The sequence below is a fragment of the Rhagoletis zephyria genome, unplaced genomic scaffold, assembly GCF_001687245.7.
Source record: "Rhagoletis zephyria isolate East Lansing unplaced genomic scaffold, Rhagoletis_zephyria_1.1 Rzeph_scaffold_00233, whole genome shotgun sequence".
In the NCBI taxonomy this organism is placed as follows: Eukaryota; Metazoa; Arthropoda; class Insecta; order Diptera; family Tephritidae; genus Rhagoletis; species Rhagoletis zephyria.
The window spans coordinates 266,389-292,976 of NW_016157317.1; the positions used below are offsets into that span (position 1 = coordinate 266,389).

General features: G+C 41.7%; 2 protein-coding genes and 1 long non-coding RNA gene across 5 annotated transcripts in view; 1 reads left to right on the forward strand and 2 right to left on the reverse strand.

Annotated features, from left to right (window-relative positions):
* The first annotated feature begins 688 nt into the window (after positions 1 to 688).
* Positions 689 to 9,628, forward strand: LOC108358300 (uncharacterized). 2 transcript variants are annotated; one of them, XM_017609543.1, is made up of 4 exons: positions 689 to 889; positions 7,240 to 7,644; positions 7,705 to 7,892; positions 8,997 to 9,628. In XM_017609543.1, the coding sequence occupies exons 2-4, from the start codon at positions 7,623 to 7,625 to the stop codon at positions 9,603 to 9,605; spliced, it is 819 nt and encodes a 272-aa protein (XP_017465032.1). In that variant the 5' UTR covers positions 689 to 889; positions 7,240 to 7,622; the 3' UTR covers positions 9,606 to 9,628. The 2 variants fall into 2 exon arrangements, with proteins under 2 accessions (XP_017465032.1, XP_017465031.1); XM_017609542.1 differs by lacking the exon at positions 689 to 889 and having other exon boundaries at positions 7,217 to 7,644.
* On the reverse strand, positions 8,780 to 12,271 carry LOC108358302 (uncharacterized). Of its 2 annotated transcripts, XR_001846748.1 has the most exons (4): positions 11,071 to 12,271; positions 10,575 to 11,016; positions 10,245 to 10,513; positions 8,780 to 10,162 (listed from the first exon to the last, which is right to left on the reverse strand). It is a non-coding gene; the product is annotated as an uncharacterized LOC108358302 (long non-coding RNA). The 2 variants fall into 2 exon arrangements; XR_001846747.1 differs by having other exon boundaries at positions 10,575 to 12,271.
* A 1,019-nt stretch (positions 12,272 to 13,290) lies between these two features.
* The window catches only part of LOC108358301 (sex-regulated protein janus-A-like), a 33,362-nt gene continuing 20,064 nt past the window's right edge, over positions 13,291 to 26,588 (reverse strand). The window contains exons 3-4 of the mRNA XM_017609544.1: positions 13,532 to 13,656; positions 13,291 to 13,478 (exon numbers count right to left, since the gene is read on the reverse strand). Of these exons, the coding sequence (XP_017465033.1) occupies positions 13,386 to 13,478; positions 13,532 to 13,656 (218 nt within the window). The 3' untranslated portion in view covers positions 13,291 to 13,385. The remainder of the gene's footprint in view (positions 13,479 to 13,531; positions 13,657 to 26,588) is intronic.

Below are 26,588 nucleotides of genomic sequence, written 5' to 3' on the forward strand. Positions count from 1 at the left end.
ATATTTCGAGCTCGACATCGCCTGACCGGATAGCGATGCCCTGACATTCTAGGGTGGTATCCCTGCGGTCGATGTCTGCTTCGATAAGACGATACTGCACGGTGTGGTGCGTGATGAACGCTAAGCCACCACCATTATCTCGCTCGCGATCTCGACGGTGCACGTTGTACCCGGCGCAATTCAACAAAGTTGAATTGCTGTGCAACTTCGTCTCTTGGACCGCAGCTATTAATATACCATGCCGACACATGAAGACGGTTATCTCCTCAATCTTGCTCTGTAGCCCGTTACAGTTGAATTGAAGGAGCTTCATGTGGTTCGGGAGACGTGTCGTGATGTGGGGTGTGAGTGAGGTGTATGTTCTTGCCGCCGTTGGCTGTGTGTGCTGCTGAGGTGATTGCCGCCCTGTGGTGGTTGTGGGGGGCGTCGCAATTGGAGTCTACGACCGAGCAGCGCAACACGGGCCCTCGAAGTTCCCTGTCCAATCTCGCGTGGTACGCAGANGATACTTCGCCGACCTAAACGGGGTTAGATCGCCGAAACAACAGCCCTTGGTCGGGTGAAACCCGAGTCATTCCGGTACGTCGCTATGTGTCGTGATCTTTCGGACTTTGTGTGAAAAATGCATAACGCAAAAGGTTGCATATACAAGAATGAAAAATTATCGATATAAGTAGGTATCGATACTTTCGGTTTACTCATATAAGTAGTATCGAAATAACGATTTGAGTGAACTCATTTAAGTAGGTATCGATACTTTGATGGTATCGGAATGTCCCTAATGGCGAAATGCTTTGAGCGATTCTGTAAATGTTCCGGACTGACATGAACTGATCGAGCGTGTTTTTTATTTTTATTTGACCAAATTTTTGCCAAAACTCAGTAATTGGTAAGTTTTCAAACTTTTTAATTTCTGCGCATTCGGCTAAATTAATAGCTTCGGCTTTATCGATCTCATCTTCAGGAAAAAGTTTTTAGATTATTGGCAAAATACTTGTTGTTTCGCCAGATACAACTTGTTGCGGCGTAAACTTAATAACATCTTGCATAATTTCGTCACTGAAATTAAATCGTTTCCTAAAGTCCTCGCAAAATTTTATGTAAAACTTTAGAATATTTTTTTTTTTTTAATTCAATAACTTGTTCTGTGGCAACATTTTGTGTAATGTAAAAAATTTCGGTCTGTGTTCCACAATTTAAGGGGTTCATTGAACCTTCTATTTCATCTTTATGAAAAAAATTTCTACATATATGCCTTAACAAGGTAGACAATCTCGCATGCATGACGTGAATCTTGGCCTCTTCTGATTGCAATTGGATATTGACATCGTTTATAATTTTCAAAATATATGACAGGAAAAGGAAATACGTTTTTACCACTGGATCAGCGAGGCTATTTGAAATTAAGCTATTAGGTGTGTACTCGTATTGAGAGGGCAAAATTCTCCAGCAGCAAAAGTTCTGAGAATTTAGCAGCATTCGCTCTTAAAGAGACGAAATATCAACAGAAGTACGAGAACGCAAAATTTCCAAAAACTTGCAACCTTTGAAACAACTGATCACTTGCACAGTTGCCACTGGTCATTAATTTAGCAATTTATTTTCTGCTTGGTACATTTTCCCCCGATTTGGCATTTTATACAATTGAATAGTTTTGGATAAGAAAAACCTTTTTAAAATTCAAATTAATTATATCGGAATGAATAAGTTATTTTTCTCATAATTATTTGTGATATGACATGGTGACGCATTCAAAAACAAGAGTATCTCCTCCAAACACCCATCATTGATCCAAAAAAATGTAATAGATATAACTACAGATGTAGCTTTAAAATTATAAAATTTTCATTTCAACAACCAACGTACCAAAACCGAAAACTTCAGCAAAAAAACATTTAGCATGCCGCATTTAAATCTATTTTGGTATATTTAAAGGAAAATTATGGTACAAACGAAAAATGTCATACGGCAAACATAGTCAGCGCACTAAAGTAAACAAACTGGAGATTAATAGCAAATTAACGAAAAATAAACTCAACAAACGTTGTGCTTATTAAATTAACACACTTTTTCGTTGTATACTAGCATTAATAATAAAATTTGCAATAAATAACTCACAAGGGCCAGATTTTCTTTTGTTTATTTACAAACATGTGTTTGTGATCAGCTGATTTTCTTACTTGCAAGTTTTAGCTGGGAAAAATTTTCCCAGCAGAAATTTGCAGCTCTCTTTCACACTTTGCTCTCTCAATTTCCCCTACTTTGCAAGTTTTTTGGGTACGAGAACGCAAAACCAGTAAAAGTTTTCTAAAACTTTAGATAGTTGGGCGTACGAGTACACTCCTATTATGTTCATTGCCATATGACGTTTCGAAATCGGACAGCACGAAATAGTACTGCTCTAAAGCGCGATCTACAACCGCCTAAATTATGGAAAATTATTGTTATATTTTTATTTCATTTTTAATAAACTTTACCTGTCTAGATAGCCAGCGCGTAGGAGCTAGACGCAAGCAAAAACGATAGAATACAAGATTGCGCATTCCCGCAGAATGACAAAGAGTATGGCGAAGAACAATGAGTTGACAGTTGTGAATTTGCAGTGAGAAAACGTGTTTTCTTCTCGATTCAAAAATTTCTCAAGCCATCTTTGAATATAGCAAATTAAGCACTACGTTAACAAAAAATATACAAGCACTCTTGAAATGTGTTCAAAAGAATAGGTCTTATTAATTAACTATTTAGAATTTTTATGTTTATATTGCATGTGCCCAAAAAGTGATAATATCTTGCCGCAGCTCCTGTTTTCCTGCAAAGTGGTCGATGCTTGCTTACCTCCGATTTTAATTTGTAATTTGTGGTATTTAAACGTTTTCAATTTAACATGTCGTGTTTAAAAGTGGTCCGTAAAGTGCTTCATGCATATTACGCTGGTGTCTAAATTGTATGGCTTCTCCTGCCGGCAGAACTCTACCCACTTTCTAGCCGAGGCGTCGTCGCGGGGAAACAAAAAAAACTGCGTTTGGGGGTTTACCCCTACGGCTGCTGCAATTCAACACACAACATTTTTATAGTTTTTATTACAAATAAAACGTCTTTTACTTCAGAACGCACGAATTACTTCGATTTTTCACTTGAAAGTACACAATACGTTTGCACTTGTTTCTAAACAAAAATTTTGTTTACGTATTGCCATTAATGTCAAAGTCGGCAAAACCAAAGTAGCGGTTTCGGGAATGCGCCACCTTCACTTCATTTCACCATGAGACGCAAGATGGTATGTATTTACGTCCCGAACTCAGATAGAAATTTAGAAGAATCAGATTTACGACTAGAACTGTTGCAAAAGTGATTATTTACAGCGTTGCCGCTTAGGTCCAATTGGACCAAAATTGGTAGCTTCAGTTTCCTTTGGTAGTTTGGTTGGTTTGATGAAGCTTTTGGTAGGCAAAAATGTTTTGAAAATGCTTTCCTTCTGCACTTGAGAGATGCTTTTTCATAGTTCGAAAAAATAAATAAATTAAGGAAGTACCTGACGGCATCGAACACGCCACCTTTTGAAAGCTAACAAATACAAGAACGCTATTCTGCACGCTCAGCCACTGCCGCTTGAAAAACAAAAATACAGGTATTGCTTTCAAATAACGTCCTCATTTTCGAACGTTTTCCAGATACAAAAATGAACGAAGACTGTAGTCATTTTCAATGCGTTTCTGGATACAAAAAACTGTCAGTGAAATTTACATTTCTCTGCTGACTGGGTTACTGCGTTTTCACGTTAAAAAATTGCTTTAAATTTTGTTCACACGTAAGAGTTGTCACAAGTATGAGTTTTCTCCCTTTTCAAAGACATGATTGATCAGCTGTTGAAATTTAACGATAAATTGCCTATCTTGGGAGAAAGATTTTAATTTTTACTGCTAATTTGTGTAGCTAAAAAATCCGTGAATTCAAGAAATTTCGTTTTAATGATCGGAAAATTTTTTTGGTAGTTTGGACACTGTTTTGGTAGGCATTTTGGTACATAAAAATTACTCAAGTGGCACACTGGTTATTTATGTAAAGACGAATCTTATCGATTGTTGGGGGAAGTGTTGCTGCAGCTGCTTCCAAAGACAAGTTTAAGTTATGACACACATCGCCCATAATAAAAACTTTAGGACAAATTTCTTTTAGCTTGGCTTGCACGCCATTTCGTTTTCCCAACATAACACCACAGTTGTCGGCAGCGAACCCTAACAAGTTTTTTTATTGTAATATTGTGTTTGTTTAACACATCTACCATGGCACTAAAAATTCCTTTGGCAGAACCATCTGTTATTTCCACGAAGTCTAAAAATCGGTCACGGCACCTATCTTAAAAATTCTTACAATAATAGCCAAATTTTTGTTCACAGTAATGTCTGTCATTTCGTCTATGGCAATTGAATAATTAGTCTATTCCTTTGAACTTCGGACTAAAGCCTGTGGAATTGTCAAACTACAATTTTACGCTCTCAAATGAGAGTAAAAGGAGAACAGATGCAGAAGTGCATAGGAACGCAAAAAGCACTATTTCCCGTAAAAACGTCAGACGGTTTGTTTACATGTCATTGGTACTATACTGATTTGGCTGAGATATCACTAAATAATTATTAAAATCTATACATATTTAAATATTTCGTTGTTTACTTCCATTTTTTAACAAATATAAGGTTATTTGCTTTCACCGCTTTCTGTTTTTGTTTGCACATGTAAATCAGCTGATCGTTTGACACTTTTCATGAACTTACAGGAAAAAAAACTCCGGACTAAATCCTGTAACTTCTGACTAGGAACAGTTGCTCAGTTACTCTCTCAAATGTGTTCCCACTTACAGGTTTTATGTCAATAGGAACGACTTCCTGTAAGTTCTGACTAAATCCTGTAAACCGGACTGCTATTGGAACAGACTAAATATTGGCCTTGCGTTATGGTAGAAATTTCTTTAACATTTTCCGGGCCTCTAATAGTAGTTATAAATTTTTGTCCTTTATTGCGGTTTATTTAAACTATTGAAACTACTTTCGAATCGCTGATTGTTTTAATGCACTTTCCCAAATGATCCAAACTTCTGAAAGGCAAGTTGTGCTCTGCCACAAACAAACATAATGTTATTTCAAACTCCTTTCCTTGTTTTTCAGCCGCTTGCTCCATATTGTTGTCTGTTGCAAAGCTTTGAATTTTCGGGGTTGATTGTGCGCTTTCAAATATCTTTATGTGACCACTGCTTTTCGAATGTCGTTCAATGTGTGCCAAATTTCCATAAATTAGAACATTGCACATTTGCATTTGCACATTGCCCGGAAATCTTTCACTCCACTGTTTTCGAAAATGTATCATATTTTTTCTTTTTGCACTGAACGTAATTGCTAGGCAAACATTTAAAAATGATTCTTAAAAACTGAAGGTAGGGTTTGGCTTTCCTTTATGGCCGTTCGTTAAAGGGGCGGTGGGCGAAAGGCAAGTGGGCGTGGCACCTCTAACCCACCTTTTTGGAGAGGGAATGTACCGCCATTGACAAAAATGCAACCCCCGACCACCTAGGTCCCCTATGGTTCCCTAGGGACCCCTTAGAAAAATTGCCAAAAATCACAATTCTCATTTGCGTTTATTCGCTTGAAAAATGTTAAATATTCATTTGCACAATACATTTTTATACACACATTTTTATATACAAGACATTTTTATAAAACACCCAGTAACCAAATAGGCAGGCTCAGGTTTACCACACAGAAAGGGAATTCTAGTTACCTCATCCTTTCCCAAGGTTACATCACTGGGGCGGTAGTCCCAGTTAGGTCACACAGAAAGGGGAATTCTATGTAGTAAGAGTTATAATCCCTAAGTGCGGCCGAAGGCCGCCTACGCAGAAAGGAATTCTATGCAAAAGGTGTTCGGCCCCTTTTCTTTGGCAACACAGAAAGGAGAATTCTACTGCCTGAGGGTTATAATCCCTAAGTGCGGCCGAAGGCCGCCTACGCAGAAAGGTATTCTACGCAAAAATACTGTGGACGCAAGTAAAAATTGAGATTATTGGTAATTTCTCTAAGGGGTCCGTAGGGAACCATAGGGGGCCTAGGTGGTCGGGGGTTGCATTTTTGTCAATGGCGGTTCATGCCCTCTCCAAAAAAGGTTGGAGGTGCCACGCCCACTCCCCCTTCGCCCACCGCACCTTACGAACGGCCATAATGGAAAGTTTCCCCGAAAGTAGTTTAAAAGGCGTGCACTTATTTACTTCGCGTCTTCTTCCACACAATCCAATCATGAACGAAAGACACAAGATCACGCGGGAAGGAAAGAAAGAAAAGTTATTTTCTAGCTGCTGAAATCTCGGCGCCATCTTTGTTGTAAGAAGTTAACAACGAAGAGAACGAAGAAAACCGCGAAATTGTTGAACGCATGAATAATCATTTTTATTATGCCAATTCTTCTATAAATCATGTCGTTGTGTTAAATTATTCTTTGCCTTATGTGTACACACGTTGTCACAGGCGAAAATGAAGAAAATTGCAGTAAAAAGACACCACCAAATTGTAAACAACGAAGAAATGTAAACAAACGGCTAATGTCAAAATCGTTAAACTTTTTTCTTTAATGCGAATCTAACGGGCTACTCTCCTGCCCGCATGATCTTGTATTTTTGGTTCATGCAATCCAATGCTGCTTGCCTTACCAACACACCCCCGACTTCTTCAGAATTCCGTCTTTCTTGCTGTAGACTATCATTCTCGGTATTAAGGCCCTGTCTCCACAGAAAAACACTGATGTCGTGATAACCATGTCAATAAATATATTTCCAATGGAGACCGCCTATTTCTCATGTGCTGCAATATATGTCAGCGCTTATTGCTTGACATCTATTGCAGGCAATTCGATAGTTTGACAGCCATATTTTCATTTGAAAGAAAGCGTGCTGGTGGTAACATCGATGAAATTTTNTTAAATGTTTTTAAACACCGAAATTGAGAGAATGTTGTCTGGTGGCGTCATGTGGCAAATACTTATTTCAAGACATCAAAGTGCCCACACACAAAAACTTGCAATCACATTGCTCGTCAAAATGACAGTTGGTAGGCCATCGGTGTTCGCCTGTGGAGTTCTGCGGTAACGCCTTGCCTTTTTCGAAGCTACCTAAAAAGTCCAGTGTAAATGAATATATTGATATACGTAATATATGTAATTAGTTACTTCATCTTTGCACCTGTTTACTCTTTGCAGTAAAGACAAAAACACGGAAAACAATTAGAGCGTTCCAGCACGTCTAAGATTTGCAGGTTTTGCAGGATTTAGTCCAAAGTCGTTTCCGTACGCCAAAAATTCTGTATCTGGGAACACTCTTGTGAGAGTAACTGAGCAACTGTTCCCAGAATGAAGTTTAAAGATTTACAGCCTAATCATGTATCTCGAAGCGAACGTTCGTTTCGTCTGCTAGACGTTTCGTTCGTGTGTTGGTAGTATGTAAGTCCAAATCGTCTGGCGGCACGAAAACAGCTGATCGTTACGTAGTTTTCGTCTAGTTTGGAATTTTTTAAGGCGAATAGAAGACGAAAGTGAGACAACAATCGTTGAAAACAGACGAAAGGTTATTAGTGATCGTTCAGATGGAGGGTTCTGCCAGGAAAAGTATGAAAATAAAAAAATATAACTTGGTTTAAGGAAATATATTAATATTTATGCTTGTAGCGCTGAAAAAAACTACAACCACTCAATTTGAAGTACTGGTAAAAGAAATGGAGAGAAATCCTGACCTGGCCAGAGGTGTTGCAGTGTTTGGATCTGATCGAGGAAGGGTAGAGGAGCGGTGGGAGGAAATTATAAGGAAAATTAATTCTCATGGTCCACCTACAAGAACGGCCGTCGAATGGAAGAAAGTAAGCATAAGTGCATACATTGTATGTGGTAGATAAATGCTTGCGTACTATTTCCACTTTACTGACATTGAATTTTATTTTATTTTATGGGTAGATTATCGATAGCAATCGAACTTCAGTTGCGTTGCTAGTTGCCAAAACGATATTACAGATGGCAACTGGCAACTTTTAACTGACAACTGCAGTTGCTACATAATGTGTATACAGGCGACTACATTTTAGTGGTTGCTGGGAATGTTTTTGGAGCGTATTTAGGAGCGAAAATTGAAGTGTGTCATATATTTAATAATTTGAACGATATTAACATTTTGCAATGCAGTTTGCTTTTACAGAATATGGTGAAAATAACAAACCAATGGCCCGTAGTCATAGTCAAAATAAAGTAGACTTTAAAGTTAGTTGCAGCTTTTTTGACAGATATCCCATTGAAAATTATGTCAAAAAGCTGCAACTAACTTTAAAGTCGACTTTATTTTGACTATGACTACGGGCCAATATCTTGAAATTTTAGTTCCCGTGGACAACGCCCTTTTGGCGAAACAAAAGCGAACACTGATTGCAATTTTTTTCCTTTATCAATTGAAGCACCTCTTTTAAAACTACCGACACACCCTGTTTTCCAAATTAAAGTCATTGCTGTGGCACTTCCTTCTGCGAAAAATCGAAGATGTGCGCAAGCTTTTCTGAGCGGAGGTATTGAAGTTGAACGAAGTGGTTCATCTGTTTATTAACCAATTATACTACAGCTTTTTTACTTGTGCTTACAGTACACGCGGTAGCTCTAGAGGATTGGAATTATCCTTTAAGTGTCGCCTGATTGAGGACGCGTTCATGCATTTCTCTTCCTCCTAAACAAATAATTTATTTAGCTTTATTTCTGTCTTTTCTTTAAAACTCTTTATTTTAATAATTTAATTTTACTCGCACAGCTTGTTTGCAGCCGCTTGCTGGTTGTTGAACTGTCAAATTTCGATTATCGATAACTCTACAGCAACTGACGATAGTTGCCATTCGTAATACAAATTTTCTTTCCAGTTGCATTGCCAGCTGACAACCGAAGCGTGGTTGTGTTGCCATCCGTAATCGACCCATTAATTTTTCAAGATATGGGCTGACTTGAAAAGCCGGACAAAAAAGAAGATTGCCGAAAACACACGAAGACTTACTGCTGCCGGTGGTGGCCCATTCCGTCACTCTCCGCTTTCCGAAATGGAGCAGGCCATAGACAGCCTGGTTTTTATTTCAAGGTCAGCAGCCCCGAGCGGCAGAGTTTTCGGCATTCCTTCGACGGCGACCTCTAACATGTCAAGACATTCGTCGTTGGAGGAAATGCCTCCTTTACTTGTGACTGAATCGCCAACACTTGACCAACGAAAGCAACAAACAACCACCCTTAAATCTCCTATAAGGCACAACCAACCACTACCAGTGGGAGTAGTGACTCCCACTACACAGACAACCCGTCCTACACCAACGCACACGTTACGTTCTACTAATAGGAAGTGTACCTTCCAAGAGACAATGGCTGAATCTGCCAAAGTCCAAGCAGAAGCCGCTAAAGTGCAGGCTGAGGCTGCAAAAAATGGCAGAGGCATCAATGCTGCAGGTGGATGCCACAAACAAATTAACTGCTGCAGTGGAACGCGAATCTGCAATTTTTGGAGTACTTCCGGAATTAATTTTCATACCACTATTGTGAGAGTAATGAAGTGAAATTTTATTTTTTTTTTTGTATAAATATTTTTTAGATTTAAGTGTGAATTGACATTTTGTTGCATTTACTTAGTTTATATGTAGATTTAGGATTTAAGACTGAAAAGATATTTTGTTGAATTTTTATGTAAATATTTTATTAATTTTAAGACAAATGAATTTTGCTGGTGTACCTCAAATCTAGACACACATACTTTATAATAAAACTGCGTTTATAACAAACTCTCTGCTACTCTCATTCTAATAAGGGCAGCTGTATTCGAAATGTTACTGTTTTCAAGTTCTTCGTAACTAACAAGATTCTCCATATCTGGGCTCTCCAATGGAATTTGATGTTTGAAAAATATACAAACGTTATGAATAGCACAGCACACATTTACAATTTGTGTAACTTTTTCTGGTGAATAGTGTAGCCCTCTCGAGCCAATTATACATCGAAATCGGTTTTTCAAAACACCGAAACATCTCTCAATTACATTACGAGCATTCGAGTGCTTTGTGTTGTAAATTCGTTGAATTTCATCGGCTGTGCTTCTGAATGGCGTCATCAAGTATGGCTGCAAGGGGTAACCAGAATCACCCACAAAAACTTTCATTGTCAGTAATAGTTTTATAGCCTTTTTAAGTTTTAAAACTTACCGTGTAGCCATGTGTTGGTTTTTCCATTGTTATAATCAGATTTTAGCTCCTGTTCTGCGTTACCCACATTAGTTGCGTTCCAGATGCTTCACGATTTGCAGGTTTTTACAGGAAGTCCCATAAGGTTTATTAATGGGGAAAACAGCTGTTCCTGCAAATCGTGAATTTCGTGAAGCATCTGGAACGCAACTATTCCAAACAAATGAATCATGATTCGCCCCTGGATGCCTAGCGTCAACAAATGTGATTACCATGTTGTGATCGCATATCTGTAAGGAAACTCAGTTTGTGTATGTGTATACTTGTAAAGATAGTAAATCATTAACCTACCGCTATTACATTAAGACTGTAAAAACGCTTGCGGTTGAGGTATAAGAGGTGGTTGTCACTTCCTGGCGACTTAATACGAACGTGTGTTCCATCAACACAACCAATAACCCCAGGTATTCCGTATTTCTCAAAGAAATATTCTTTAACTGCATTTTCCTCATCGATGTTTCTCCTAAAATTCACCCATTTCTGGCAAAAATGGTCCTCAAAAATATTTAGGCATTCCCTGATCACGTTGGCTGCAGTTGACTGCACCATCGACGAAATATTTTCGTTACCAACAGATTTTTGATAACTGCCGGTGGCGAGAAATCTTTAAAAAGTCGCGAGTTTTAGCTGGTGCGATAGGTGGGTGCTTCTATGTGATGTGGCCATGTGCTCTTTTAATTCATTTAATATGTATTGGAATATTTCTTTGTTGATTCGGAAATTTGCAACAAACCTAGAAATGAATACATTGTAGTATACAAAAATTATTTGCTAATCTTGAACTTACTCAGTCTCAGGTAGTTCCATTACATTCGTGTGGTCTCGCAATCTCCTCCTCTGTATCCGCCTTTCCCTTTCTTCGGATTCCTCGGCGTCCATTAGCGCTATAGCAGCATACATTTTTAAAAATTAATTTTTTAATTAATTATATTTCTTTCCGCAACACAACCAAAACACTTTTAAGCAAAACCGAAATGTAAGCAATTCCGATGTTGCCAATTTAAAATAAAAAGCATTGAAATAAGCTGAAAATATTAGAAATCTAAGAAAAACTCTTAGGAAGTACATCAAAATTTCATCCGGCAACATCATACAACGTAACCGAGACGATTGCAACGTAATCGACGTAAAGACAAGACGAAGACGAACGACAGTTACAAAATTGCAATCCGTGACGATATCGCCTACAGACGAATCGTTCGTGTGGCCTATCGTTCGAGATACATAATAAGGCTGTTAGTCCGGAGTTTTTCTTCTGGCAAATTCATGAAAAGTGTCAAACGATAGGTAGAGTTGCATTTGTGTACAAAAACAGAAGCGGTGAAAGCAAATAACCTTACATTTCTTAAGAAATGGAAATAAATAATGAAATATTCGAATATATATGCAATTATTATTAATTATATAGATTTTAATAGTTATTTAGTGATCTTTCAGCCCAATCAGTCTTGTACTAATGACAAGTCAACAAACCAAATGACGTTTCTGCTGGAAAAAGTGCTTTTTGCGTTCCCGTACACTTCTACATCTGTTCTCCTGTTACTCTCTCTAGAGAGAGTAAAATTGTAGTTTGACATTTCCACAGGTTTTAGTCCGAAAAGTACTGGAACAAACTAAATTTTAATACCCTCTTCTTTTTCGGCTAGTACTCACAATGAACAAACTATAAAGGCTAAACTCCATTCATACGTGCCGTAAATGAACATTTGCATTAAGCCTTATCCTCAAGTGCTGTGGTGCAGAATTTGTTTTTTTTATAGAAGAAAGATAGGAGATTGCTACTCGTTGAAATTGTACCAAAACACCAGAGTAGGGCCTAAAGCTTTAAGGAGAAAAACGATCGAATAAGGTACAATTGGACCTAAAAAATCAACTATGCTCTGGACCCAACTACATACACACAGGCCCTAACCTGCATTCACATGGAAATTGCCTTTTTTCTGCTAAAGAGATAGAGTATATTCGATTAAGAATGTCCAGGATTTAGCTTTCCCTGATTCCATATATACACATTTGATGTTGTCTTTTTTTTTGCCTTTTTTAAGATATTTGCCTTTTTTTGTCTTTTCTACCTTTAAAAAAGTGATTATAGCATTTACAATATTTTTTTAAAGATTAAAAAATATACACATGCCCATGCGTCTTATAGAAGCGCAGGGAGCTCTTGCCAAATTGGTGTTGGAAAATTTCAAAGCCGTTTTCTCAGCTCACGTAGGCTTGGAGACAATAAGGGGTGTGGAAAAAATTGTAAAGGGCGAGGAAAACGCCCTTATTCCTGATAATATGAACGTTTCAAACGTTCCATATTTAAATTGGGCTCCACTTGTATCAACTTACGTCGAGGGCACATTTAGTATATTCAAGCCTTTTCGTCACGAAAATCGAATGAAAATGCTGCCAGAAAACTTCAAAAATCTTGTGGTTCAATGTTACTACAACTATACAGATTAAAGTTTTATGAGTTACGAACTCAGAAGGATAAAATAGTCAAAGATTCATATAATGAAACTAGTTCATGGTTTTTCTCTTTTTACTTGTAATATAAACATTTCTAAAATAAATGGATTTTTTGATTGTTCTTCGTATTTTCTGTCTTTTTTAGTGCCTTATTTTGCTTTTTTTGCAATACCTGCCTTTTTCGCTATTTTGTGTTGCCTTTTTTGCCTTTTTACAATACCTAGTGCCTTTTCCGGCCTTTTTTTGCTATTTTATTTTGCCTTTTCCAGCCTATTTCGTTATTTTATTTTGCCTTTTTTTATAGGTTTTTAGGTCCTAAAAATCCGTTCCCTGGTCATAACTCTCGTCTTTCATGGCAGAAATACACTGGGAGGTTTGCCATTGCCTGCCGAGGGGCGACCGCTATTAGAAAAAACTTCATTTTTTGGTATTTATTTTTTTTAGTGAAATGGTATAATCAAAATCTGCAGAATTTTTTTTTTAATTTTTCACAGTTTGGAACGGATTTTTGGGGTTTTTGTTGTAGTATATTAAAAAAAACATATGCCTGTATTGCAATAAATCTCTGTATGCAAACTTTCTTGAATGAGTGTATGTATGTACATACATCTTTTTAAGAATAACACAATACAACTTTCAATACTTTTAATATCCTTCATCAGAAATCTGAATTTCATACTCTGGAAATTTATCTTGCAAAATTTGTTTGGTTTTATAGTGGTCTGCCTTTCCAAAGCCCTGCAAATATTTTTATTATACTTCTTTTTCAATAAAAATTTAACATTAGAAACCTGTGAATAACCATAAACTTTTATAAGCTTTGAATTGGAATTATACTCAATCCGTCCACCACCAAGGCATTCCGTCTCCAGTCCAAGTCCCTTCAAGGATTCGCTCGATCGATCGTATATATCAGCTGTGCATAAAGAAAATGAAAGGTTTTAGACAAAATCATATTTTAAGATTTGTTTTTAATTCTATATAAGCTGAGCTTTTGCGACATAACTTTTGAACCTCAAATTTTAAAGAGTTAATACGAGTTAGTAGTAATTGGTGCGTGATAACTAGACATCGGAACTATAGAAAATCTTCATATGAAAAACATACAAATTTGCAGCGTATATGTACTTTAAGAAAGCGAGCTTCAACAAAATTTTCCATTATCCACCTTTTGAAATGGAGACACTCATAGCGAGCTTCATGAAGAATAATGCATTCCACTTTTTGAAACCAAGCAATCAACCTATCACTACACCCAGAGTAAGACCACAGATTCAATTTCACTGAAGAGCAAAAAGGTATAACAGCTAAGCAATTCAAATCCGCAGGCAAAGAGCTATGTACATTTACCAGCTGTTAAGCACAATTTTGTTTAATGAATACTCACCCAATAGTAGGGTGCTATATCACGATTTATTCGAGTGTCATGGGAACCTATAGGATTTTGAAGATTAGATAGAAAAAAGGGTATGTGACGTATATCCTGTCAAATGGAAATACTCGGGTCCGACAAATATTTATAGTGCATAAGCCGACGTGTTTCTGATGACGGAAGTATGTTAATATGTGGTTTGCATGGTGCGGGTGACACTCTTTAGTGTTGGACTTACTCCTTTTATACCGCACAATAGGACTACAGCATCCAAAACTAGTAAAACGGATTAGTGAGTTCTGAAAAAACTTTACGCAGATTCATAGCAAAATATCCAACCAACCAACCAATTTGCGGTCATGAGACGAGCTTAAAATAGATACAATGCAAAAAGCAAGTTTGTAAGAAAAAATTTTTATTTTGTCGGAAGTAATTTAAATTAATTATTTTTAATTATTATTCTGCTTACCTTAAGCTCAGCTTTTATTGTTTAAAATAAAGGTAAAATTGCAGGTTCCAGTGCATTTAAATATCTACCATTCATATAATTTGGTATGTATGTAGATATGGTAAATGTTTTAATTTTTTCAGTTTTAAAAGCAAGAAATGGGAACTTTTTACAAATAAAATAAATGTTTGATAATTTCCCCAAACATTCATGAAATTTTGTACTGAGAGCCAAAGAGATGGAGGTGGGTGTCATAGTGAGAAACTCATTATCTTCCATGCTAAAAAATGTTGGAGTAAACCCGCAGGGTACACCAAATTTCATCAAAATAAAATTTTTTAACATTTTTCCCTATTTTTTAAAGTATGTGGACGATAAGATTAACTTATGGGTATATAATCGATAGCAACCGAACTTCAGTTGCGTTGCAAGTTTCCGAAACGATATTACAGATGGCAACTCTCAACTGACAACTGCACAAACCCTACAAGAATTGTGTGATGGAAACTAACACATTCTCATTTATCTTACTAACACATTTGCAAATTTTGCGTTGGTTAAAAAGAGACCATTAAATAAGGCCTTAAGCTGGAGGAAGACGGAAGATCACATGAACACAAATGGTTATATCAGATTTTTCACACTGCCCTTTAGAATTTGATAGAAACTTGTAGGTAGCCAGTGACAGAAATCTCAATCAGTCTTGCCACTCAAATGATTTGTTAAATGATAGTCACTGTTCTTGCAGGGAAGTGTGTATACAGTAAGCAACTTATTTACAATGGAAAAGAGGACACAATGAAATATCGTTAAAAAAATTATTTTATTCATTGGAACAATAACACACTAACTATAATATGAGGCCATGAGCGTAGGGCTACTCCTACTGACATTTCAACAAAAGTTGAAGTGCTCCTTAAAATGCATTACTAGAATCGAAACGCTAATAGCCCGTGGCATGCCCTTTTAATTTTCCTTTTACTATAGCATGTACTAGCATCACGTAGGCGCAATGAACTTTTTAGTAAAATACCGCATTTATTTTTTATAGAGCCTTCTTTCTCATATTACTTTTTTTTGTAGATAGGCTCCTCGGGGCCATCATGGCCTCATATGACAATTGAAAAATAATTAATGATTATTTAAATGAGTACCAATCAATTGAATGAATATTTTTTATCAATGCATCATCTTCTAACAATATATTGGTAATATCCAAACAAGATATATCCTTAATATTTAATTTTACCAAAATTTTTTTATTCTCTCTGGAAAGCAGCTGGCAAATTGAGGAGACCCACCCTGAAAGAATCGGCAATAAGAAAGGAAAACAGTGAATGGGCAAAAAGTGATTTAGAAAAGGCTAACACATTTGCGAGCTATCTAAAAACGGTTTTCACACCGTACAAATTTTAACCCCGACCCGAGACTACAAATAAAGTCAACATTACCCTGGGTTGTACTCAACAAATGGACCCACCCTTAAAAAAATTTACTAAAGCAGAAGTAAAAACAATGAGTCAAACCACGCCAACTGTGTCAATGAATTTTCATTGATTTTCTGGAAAGTAAAGATAATTGTGGAAATCTGTAGATAATTATAGAACAAAAATACACTTTGGACGGTATTTCGAAATTGCACTACGTTTTTGTTTTTTTGGTATTATAAGAATATTGCAATTTTTGAGAAAAATTCGTAAGTCGCGACCCATTTGATGAAATTTGATGAAATGTTTTTTGAGAGTTGCTGAAGCTTTTCCCTTTACAATAGAAAGATTTGCAGAATAAAATTTGCAAAACAATTAATTCTTTAATAACAATAATTTAAACAATTGCAATTATTTATATATTCCAGGCCCGCGATTGCAGTGAAATTTTTGGCACAATATACTCTAAACTCTTGTTTTTAAGTTCCAAAAAAAAAAATTGGTCTTTCCAATTTTGACAGTCGCTACCGATTTTTTTCTCAAGTTGTAAATAAACATAAGTTGTAAATAAAGATGGATGTTTCAAGTTATACGTTAAATAATGCACGCACTTGTATTCATTAATTAACATAAAAAAGCTATCACTCACACAAGCTTATATGGTAATAGCTATTTACTCAAGGCTTAAAGGTGAGAAAAAAATCGATAGCGACTGTCAAAATTGGAAAGACCAATTTTTTTCTTTTTGGAACTTAAAATTAAGAGTTTAGAGTATATTGTGCAAAAATTTCACTGCAATCGCGGGCCTAGAATATAAGTTAAACTACCCGGCTCGGTAGGTTACAAAAAAAATTTTTCCGGACGAGACCGGTCTTTATTTGTTGATATGAGTTTAACAACTAATTTTACAAATTCTCTTAATTCTAAAGCTTAACCTAAAAGTTAAGCCCGAGTGCTGTCAACGTGACAGGTATTTTGCTGATTAGGCGTTTCCCACGGAAACGCCAGTCGCTGCTCTGGAATTTGTTGTCCAGCTTTTTGGTTGCGCGTGTAAGGTGTTGTATTACCATCTTCTTTATGTTGAGTTGTATGAAGTGCTGAGCTGCGCGTGTGGGGTGTTTGGTTACCGTCATTCGTTTTAAAAAAAAAATGTTTATATATTTCTTTAGTATTTTTTTAATTTTCATTCAATTTTTGTAAAAACTAGAGAGAGTAAAGGGCCATTCACATACAACTTTCCTCGCTTTGCTTGACAGTTCAAACTTTGACAACAAAGCGTGAAACGCAGAAGGTATGCTACAATAAACGCTTTGACAGCTTTTACGTTCTCCTTTTCTTCCGTATATTTTCTCTGTAAAATAGATAACAATATAATAATATGCGTTAATAATAGCAATAAAATTTCCTATTTACCCTATTTTTGTCATTAAATGCAAATGCAAGCGCACGAGAAAAGATACATGTAGACAGCTGATTGCCAAAGCGGGCAAAAGTTGAGAGTTGCNAAGATTTTGCTTTGCTTTGCTTCAAACGTTTTTTATGTGAGCATACTCATGTATATGCCTACATCGATCTTATATGTCAAAGCAAGGAACTATCAAGCAAAGCGAAGAAAGTTGTATTTGAATCAGCCTTAAGATTTTCTATCGCGCCATTTTTTATTCCAAATTTTCGCCTGCGGCGCTTTTCCTTTTCATAGAAAACTATATATTTAGTCAAATATGATGTCCACAAAAATTGTTTGCTACAAGTCATATATCAAATGAACGGTATTTTTGTGCTCTTTCTGATAAACATATCTGTTAATTACGTATTTTTTTAAAGAAAAACATACATTTTTATAAAAAAAATTACCGTAATTTCGTTTTTTACCTTTTCTCGCAATGTGAATACATTATATACATAGATATATATATATCGAATGAAAGGCCCTTCAATCACCTTTCCAACTGTGTCCATATTTAGAAAATCGGTTCAATAGTTTTCGAAATATAAGCTTTTGAGAATGTTGAAAATACCACGTTTAGCCCCCCTATCGCCGCCCCGTTCAATTTGCACCAAAAAAAATGCCGTTAAAATCCGGAAAAGGGGGCGGGCCACGCCCACTTTTTTCTCTATCTCAAAGGTCAGTATACTTTAGGTGTTCCCGATGTATTGATCAGTGTTGGCATTTTTGGAACAATTGTACTTTTTTGATACAATTTCGTTTACAATATACTTTCTTACTACGCAGTACTTTTTAGTACAATTTTGTGATGAATACTATACATATATAGCTCTCAAAATTCACTGCGGGAAATTTTTTTATTCTCTTTTGCCTTTGTAAGTTTTGCAAAAAGGTTTTGAACGAACCATTATAAAGGCTGGTATGTAGCTCTCAGGAAAACGGTCAAGAAAAAAGTCGCCATTATTTCGTGTGTGTCCAAGGAATTTTGACAACTGATACTTCACCAGCCTGTTGCAAGCATGGGTTGCCTTGTGCTCTTTTTTCACAAAAAAACTTTAGAAACCCGTAGTAGAAAGCTTATCAAATTTCTCAAGAACTGCGTACTGACTAAAGAAAATTTTAGACAACTAAATTTCTTATTAATTTCTTGTACGTCATTTTATATGGACTTTTTGCATTTCTTGAGAGCTGCATACTGGCCTTAACATAGCACAAGGTGTGCTATCAACCTCACATTCCTAGGCAAGTTTTGAAAGAATATTTTCGATACTAAATCTTACGAAAACAAAATGTCGAGATCAGCTTCATATAGAAACAGTGTCGTCGTTAATTAAGAAAAAGATGTTCTTATATATTATAGCTTTCCGACACTCACATATTGATTAGAGTTGACTATTTATTTTATAATTTTTTAATTTTAATTATTTGTTTTTAAAATACAATATATAATCCACTTTTACAGCGTTTCTTTATCTTTGCCTCAAGTGCTGCTGGCCAGCGACTTGAGGACCTTGTTGCGGCTCTGTACTTTGTTGACAATTGCGGATGTATGCGCCGAGAAGGAGAGCAGACTGTCGAAGGTAACTCCGAGGATTTTCGGGTTATTCACCGTTGGTATTATTACGCCATCGACGTGAATACCCAGTTGTAGTCTGACCTCCTTCGTCCAGGTGGCAGGAGTTGCACTTGACTGATGTCACGTTACGGTATATTCTCCCTCGCTAGGGCAGGCACCTTGCCGTTGGTGCGGGGGCTTAGCTGAATCGCTGACCAGCCCCTTTCTGGTCTGGGGCATCGTAGACGCGCTCGTCGCTTCTGCGCTGCCTTTTCTCCAGATCTGGGCTGCCGGCGAACGGTGACCAAGAAGTGTCACCTCCTAATCCAGGGTGTAATGCGACACCGTACCTATTGGACGGTTTGCAGCCAGGAGGGTATAATCCAGCTGTATTAGAACGGCGCCTCTTTGACACCGGGCCGCATCGAGGAGTAACGGTGGCCTTACCGCGACATGGGGCGCTGGCGCGGCGGGCCAGATAAGATCCCCTTCTACTGAATTGACTGCTGAGCTCGCCTCGTCGAGCAGGCAGTCGTACGAACAAGATGAATACAACTAAACATTTAAAACCAACAACAAAAACAACAGCAGCAAAAAATGCTAGGCCAGGCGCGAAAACCAGCGCAAAAACAGCGACAGCTACAGCTACAACGTCAGCATCTGCCACAACTGCAATTATTGCTGCTACAGCAGCAACAGCGTTAACAGCAGCTACTACAGCAACAGCAACAACTACAGCAACTGCTACGAGTTCAGCAACAGCAGCACTAAAAACAGCAACGGCCACGCACGGCAGTAACATGCTGGGCGGGGGTAAAGGCACCAGGCGCGTGGGCAGCTTCCTTGAGAGCCTGGCCGAAGAAGAGGCTGCCCTCTTCATTGAGCACGCCAGAGATTACGAAAAGCCAAGCACCAGCAGTGGCAGCGTGGATCAGGTGCAGCGCCTTTCGGAAGGCCTCAAGGGAGCAGGTGCATCACTCCTGAAGAACAGGCATCGCTCCACAAGCAGGCAGCGGACTGGAGGTCGGCGTCGCTCCAGGAGTCGTGACCGCTCCGAGAGTCGTCGCCGGTCCAGGGGTCGGCGTCGCTCGGAGAGCAGGCATCGCTCCAGCAGCGGGCACCGTTCCGGCAGTAGGCACCGTAGGTCTCCCAGCCAGTACTCCACAGCGTCGCATGAGTCAGGGTGGCATGTACATGAGAGCAAGAAGCGCAGTCGCAGGTGCAGACCTCCACTACCCCCCCTCCGGTCAACCGGGAGCCCTTGACGACCACCATCGAGCTGGTCTTGGTGGGTCGGGAGTTAAGTGGTATCTTCGGTACCTTCGGCAGGGGAAATCTGCTAATGAAGCCCGCACCATGGCGGAAGTACGGCAGGAGGTAGAGCGAGAGGAACGTGAGCGTGAAGAGCGCAGGCGCAGAGGCAATAGAGCTGCTACCGCTGTTAGGCAGCATAGCAGCAACCCAGGGGAACTACCCGCGCCTGCTGAAAGCAGAGATGCGGGCAACAGCAACATAGACCCGCGCCTGCTGAAAAGCAGAGAGGCGGGCAACAGCAACAGAGACCCGCGCCTGCTGAAAAGCAGAGAGGCGGGCAACAGCAGCAGAGACCCGCGCCCGCTCATTGGCGGAGAGGCGGGGAACCCAAAGGTAACTCAACAGCAACTTCCACAGGTACAGCAAAGCGAACTGGCTTACAGGTTACACCACCGGAGCCACCGTCCAGCGGAGCGGCAGCGGGGGCCTATACCCCCTCCGACAGAGTCTAGGGGCCTGGATGGGTCTGCGGGCCAAGGTCAGCCTCAGGAAGGAACCGCTCAGCAGCCCAGCTATTCTGATGCTCTTAAAGGCATCCGGGTGGCTGTGCTGCCCTGTGATTATCCTGCAGCAGCCCTATGCCCTGAGGACCTAACCAGACTCCAGGATGTGATCATGGACGAGGTCCTAAAAGGGTGGAGGCACCCTCTGGTGTTCTGTGTGGTGTTCTTCAGGTGCTGGCGCTCATTCAGGCTCAGAACGAGGGTGTCCACATGGCTGCGTGGAAAGTGGTGTCGTGCGACGCTGAGGACAACGGTCACAGGCTCAACCTGGGCATCGACGAAGCGTCGTACGTCAGCATTAAGAGGGCCGGATTCCACGTAAATTTCCGGTACAGCTACGTCTCGGTGAGGCCGTGGCGGAAAAAGACGACAGGTAGCAAGGAGTCAGAGTCGCAAGACATGTGTGTTGACGCGGCAACTGACTCCACTGCGGCCCCAGCGACAGAGTCGACCACGGCCCCACCAGCCAACCCGCTGACAGAACAGGCACAGGTACCAGCCAACCAGGTAACAGAACCGGCACAGGCCCCAGCACCGGTGAGTCCCGGGCCAAAGGCCCTCGACTACGTACGCACCACACAGGAGCTCCTCGCGGTCATTGACAGGCTCGACCTCGATAGAGGAAGCGAGGGCGACGCGCGGCTCTCGGATATCGACGACGAGCCCCAAATATGAAGACACTAGCAGTAGAGGTAGCCCAAGTCAATCTGCATCACGAGGTGGCCGCCTCGGCGGTCATTGCGAGCAGGTTTGCCACGGAGGACCTGGGTATACTGCTAATACAGGAACCGTGGACCTACAGGGGCCAGGTGAGGGGCCTCAACCACAATAATAATNTCCTGCAGCAGCCCTATGCCCTGAGGACCTAACCAGACTCCAGGATGTGATCATGGACGAGGTCCTAAAAGGGTGGAGGCACCCTCTGGTGTTCTGTGTGGTGTTCTTCAGGTGCTGGCGCTCATTCAGGCTCAGAACGAGGGTGTCCACATGGCTGCGTGGAAAGTGGTGTCGTGCGACGCTGAGGACAACGGTCACAGGCTCAACCTGGGCATCGACGAAGCGTCGTACGTCAGCATTAAGAGGGCCGGATTCCACGTAAATTTCCGGTACAGCTACGTCTCGGTGAGGCCGTGGCGGAAAAAGACGACAGGTAGCAAGGAGTCAGAGTCGCAAGACATGTGTGTTGACGCGGCAACTGACTCCACTGCGGCCCCAGCGACAGAGTCGACCACGGCCCCACCAGCCAACCCGCTGACAGAACAGGCACAGGTACCAGCCAACCAGGTAACAGAACCGGCACAGGCCCCAGCACCGGTGAGTCCCGGGCCAAAGGCCCTCGACTACGTACGCACCACACAGGAGCTCCTCGCGGTCATTGACAGGCTCGACCTCGATAGAGGAAGCGAGGGCGACGCGCGGCTCTCGGATATCGACGACGAGCCCCAAATATGAAGACACTAGCAGTAGAGGTAGCCCAAGTCAATCTGCATCACGAGGTGGCCGCCTCGGCGGTCATTGCGAGCAGGTTTGCCACGGAGGACCTGGGTATACTGCTAATACAGGAACCGTGGACCTACAGGGGCCAGGTGAGGGGCCTCAACCACAATAATAATAAGGTAATTTGGGACCTCTCCTGCGAGAGGCCCAGAGCGTGTGTAGTGCTGAAAACTAATATTAATTATTTCTGCATTACAGAGTTTCTAACACAGGATCTGGTAGCGGTCCAGACTACCTTGAAAGTTGATGGCAGAGAGATGGAGGTGGTCTTGGCTGCAGCCTACCTTCCGGGGGACAACGCCAACGGTGCCGCCCCTGTCATTCTAGGCTGCGATGCAAACGCCCACAATATGGAGTGGGGCAGTTCGGACACTAACCGCAGGGGTGAGTGCCTCTTAGAATATGAACCAACGTTCATTACTAGGGTCCGAGAGGAAGTTCTTGACATCACTATCAGCAACAGACTGGCCAGCGCTTTGATCGTCCAGTGGAAAGTCTCATCTGAGCCTTCGCTGTCGGATCACAGGATTGTCCGGTTTGCACTGGGAGCTGCTTGTCTGACAGGTTACCCTAAGAGAAACCCCAGGAAAACAAACTGGGCCAAATATGAAGAGGTACTTGGACTGAACCTACCAAGAATAGAGGTACAGGTTAGAAAGGTAGATTATATGGCGTTAGAAGACTGGGTTAATAGGCTGAACGGCACAATCTTAGATGCCTTTATGTCCAGCTGTCCCGTGTCAAAGCCTTAGGGGAAGGCTCAGCCTTTCTGGTGGTCACGGGAACTCTCGGTTCTTAGGAAAGAGGTACGCAGACTGTTCAGCAGGGCAAAGCGCACCGGGAACTGGGAGGAATACTCAGTCAGTCTGACAAAGTACAATAAGGATATTAGAAAGGCCAAGCGTAGCAGCATCAGGACCTTTTGTGAAAACATCGCATCCACTCCTGCAGCTGCTAGGCTTCATAAAGCTTTGGCAAGGGACAACACAGGCACCAGATTGGCTATAAGGCTACCTAATGGGACTTTTTCAGGTACAGAACAGGAAAGGGCACTCGCCCTGCTGTCGGCCCATTTCCACCGCTGGGGAGGCTATGTTCCGTGCGTACAGGCCAGCCCCACCGGCTGGAAGCAGGCTAAAAGCCTTATAAACCGGCAAACAGTGCGGTGGGCTTTGGACTCCTTCGAACGGTACAAGGCCCCTGGGGTGGATAGTATATGTCCAATGTTGCTGAAGAAGGGAGGAGAGCTCTTACTTCCACATCTGGTGGATGTTATGAGGGACAGTCTAGCGCTGGCCCACATTCCTAAGGTGTGGCAAAGGGCCAGGGTCATCTTTATCCCGAAGGTAGGTAAGAGAGATTACTCTCTTGCCAAGTCATTCAGGCCGACAGGTCTCACATCCTTTATTTTAAAGGCAATGGAGAAAATTATTGACCATGAGATCAGGTTTAACACTCTGAAACAAGCCCCTCTGCATTCCAACCAGCACGCGTACAGAGTGGGCAGATCCACGGACACTGCGCTGTATGCCTTAACGNTCAAAGCCTTAGGGGAAGGCTCAGCCTTTCTGGTGGTCACGGGAACTCTCGGTTCTTAGGAAAGAGGTACGCAGACTGTTCAGCAGGGCAAAGCGCACCGGGAACTGGGAGGAATACTCAGTCAGTCTGACAAAGTACAATAAGGATATTAGAAAGGCCAAGCGTAGCAGCATCAGGACCTTTTGTGAAAACATCGCATCCACTCCTGCAGCTGCTAGGCTTCATAAAGCTTTGGCAAGGGACAACACAGGCACCAGATTGGCTATAAGGCTACCTAATGGGACTTTTTCAGGTACAGAACAGGAAAGGGCACTCGCCCTGCTGTCGGCCCATTTCCACCGCTGGGGAGGCTATGTTCCGTGCGTACAGGCCAGCCCCACCGGCTGGAAGCAGGCTAAAAGCCTTATAAACCGGCAAACAGTGCGGTGGGCTTTGGACTCCTTCGAACGGTACAAGGCCCCTGGGGTGGATAGTATATGTCCAATGTTGCTGAAGAAGGGAGGAGAGCTCTTACTTCCACATCTGGTGGATGTTATGAGGGACAGTCTAGCGCTGGCCCACATTCCTAAGGTGTGGCAAAGGGCCAGGGTCATCTTTATCCCGAAGGTAGGTAAGAGAGATTACTCTCTTGCCAAGTCATTCAGGCCGACAGGTCTCACATCCTTTATTTTAAAGGCAATGGAGAAAATTATTGACCATGAGATCAGGTTTAACACTCTGAAACAAGCCCCTCTGCATTCCAACCAGCACGCGTACAGAGTGGGCAGATCCACGGACACTGCGCTGTATGCCTTAACGGAGGAAATACAAGGGGCCTGGCTCTTCTCCCCAGGGACGATATCTACAGACAGGTCGTCTTCAAAAGGAATTTCAGGACTTACACTTACAGTAAGGTGACCTGGTGTGCCTCTATTATGGAAAGGCACATACAGGCGAGCACAATACAGTGGTACACTGACGGCTCCAAAACACCTGCGGGGATTGGAGCAGGCGTGTACGGCCCTAGGCTGAAGCTATCGGTGCCCCTGGGAACATTCCCAAGCATCTTCCAAGCGGAGGTTTATGGCATCAGTATGTGCGCAGAGATCAACATGAGTAGGAACTATAGGAATGAAAGGATACTTATACTAAGTGACAGTCAGTCGGCACTTATGGCTCTCTCATCATTCGAGATCAAGTCCTCCTTGCTTTTGGAGTGTGTCAAGAGGCTTAATGCTCTGGCGGAGGTTAATGAAACCCAACTAGTGTGGGTACCTGGGCACATGGGGGTTGCAGGAAATGAAGAGGCTGATCACCTCGCCAGATTAACCGCTTCCTCGACCCCGATAGGACCTGAGCCCTATCTGGCAGTGGGATCCAGTATCATAAAGGATATGCTCAGAAGGGACAATTGCAAACTGAGGGAACTACATTGGCGTGACACCATGGGTCAACGTCAGGCGAAAAGCTTATTAGGAAGTTACAATCTGACAAGATACAGGCTACTCATGAATTTTCCAAAGGATAAACTCAGGGTTATTACACGATTTTTGACTGGCCACTGTAGGCTAAGAGGGCACATGTACCATTCCCACGACAGCCGGTTCTACGTACCGGAATGACTCGGGTTTCACCCGACCAAGGGCTGTTGTTTCGGCGATCTAACCCCGTCTAGATCGGCGATACCCACCAATCATTACTCGTCCATGGAGCAATACCTTGCAGCCGGATTGCTCCACATCCTTCTTCTCCGGGCGGGCGTAGAGCCCAACCCCGGACCTGAAACTTACTTCTGCTGTGTTTGCCAGAATCGACTCCACCCGAACTCCACTTCGGTTAGGTGCAACTCCTGCAACGGATGGAGTCACCTAAGAACCTGCTCTGGCCTTAGGTCTCACCGGGAGTGGACCACAAACTTTGTGGCTCCCTGTTGCTCAAGCCAAATGGCACAACCAGCCTCCACGGCTACCCACTCGCGTAATGCACGGGTGCGACCTAGCACCCGAAGAGCCTGCACGGCCCCTAGAAGCTCCCCTGAGCAACAGCAAACCTCCCAACACCCCCACCCACACAACCTACCGGCCGGTCCCACTCGCGAGCGCGAGCCAACCTGCAGCTGCTGGTTGCCCACACCATCTGCTCCGTGTGCCAGAACAGAATATACCGGAATGTGACATCAGTCAAATGCAACACATGCCTTGAACTATGCAGCGCCTGTTTGGTCACCGGGGACTAGTTGGACGCAGTGGACGAAGCTACAGACTTGTCAGAACGCCGCACTCCGGACAGCGACTGGGTGCCTTCTGATGACGCCTGAGCATCACTTACACAGCGAGGCCCAAGTGCTCCCCGTACGGGAACACAATAAAATGCTCACTAAGCAGTTTCTGGTGGGGTGTCACAGAAGTGAACACCCTAACAGACCACTGCTGGAGGAGGAGCCTCCGCCCAGGCACGTCAGGGGGCACCTATTCGTGTATAAGGACGCAGTCCAGACCTACACAGACCAACCACTGGACCCAATGACGTACAGACAAGCGATCAACGACATTCATAGGGAGTCAGTCTCCACCTACCTCGACTCCAGGCCTAGGAATGTCGTTATCGGAGCCCAATCTCCACCTGTGGAAGAGACGGAGCTTCAGTTACCAAGAGAGACCCGCGTTACTCTGGCTCAGTTAAGGTCTGGATACTGTAGCCGCCTAAACAGCTACCTGTCCAGACTTGACCCAAACATCCCAAATGAGTGCCCGGCATGTGGAGACTC

Excerpts from the sequence above, each read along its gene's own strand:
- LOC108358300 (XM_017609543.1), top strand. The coding sequence starts at position 7,623 with ATGGAGGGTTCTGCCAGGAAAA. Across the intron at positions 7,645-7,704 it reads GGAGGGTTCTGCCAGGAAAA|CGCTGAAAAAAACTACAACC; the intron begins GTATGAAAATAA and ends TTATGCTTGTAG. Across the intron at positions 7,893-8,996 it reads CGGCCGTCGAATGGAAGAAA|ATATGGGCTGACTTGAAAAG; the intron begins GTAAGCATAAGT and ends TAATTTTTCAAG.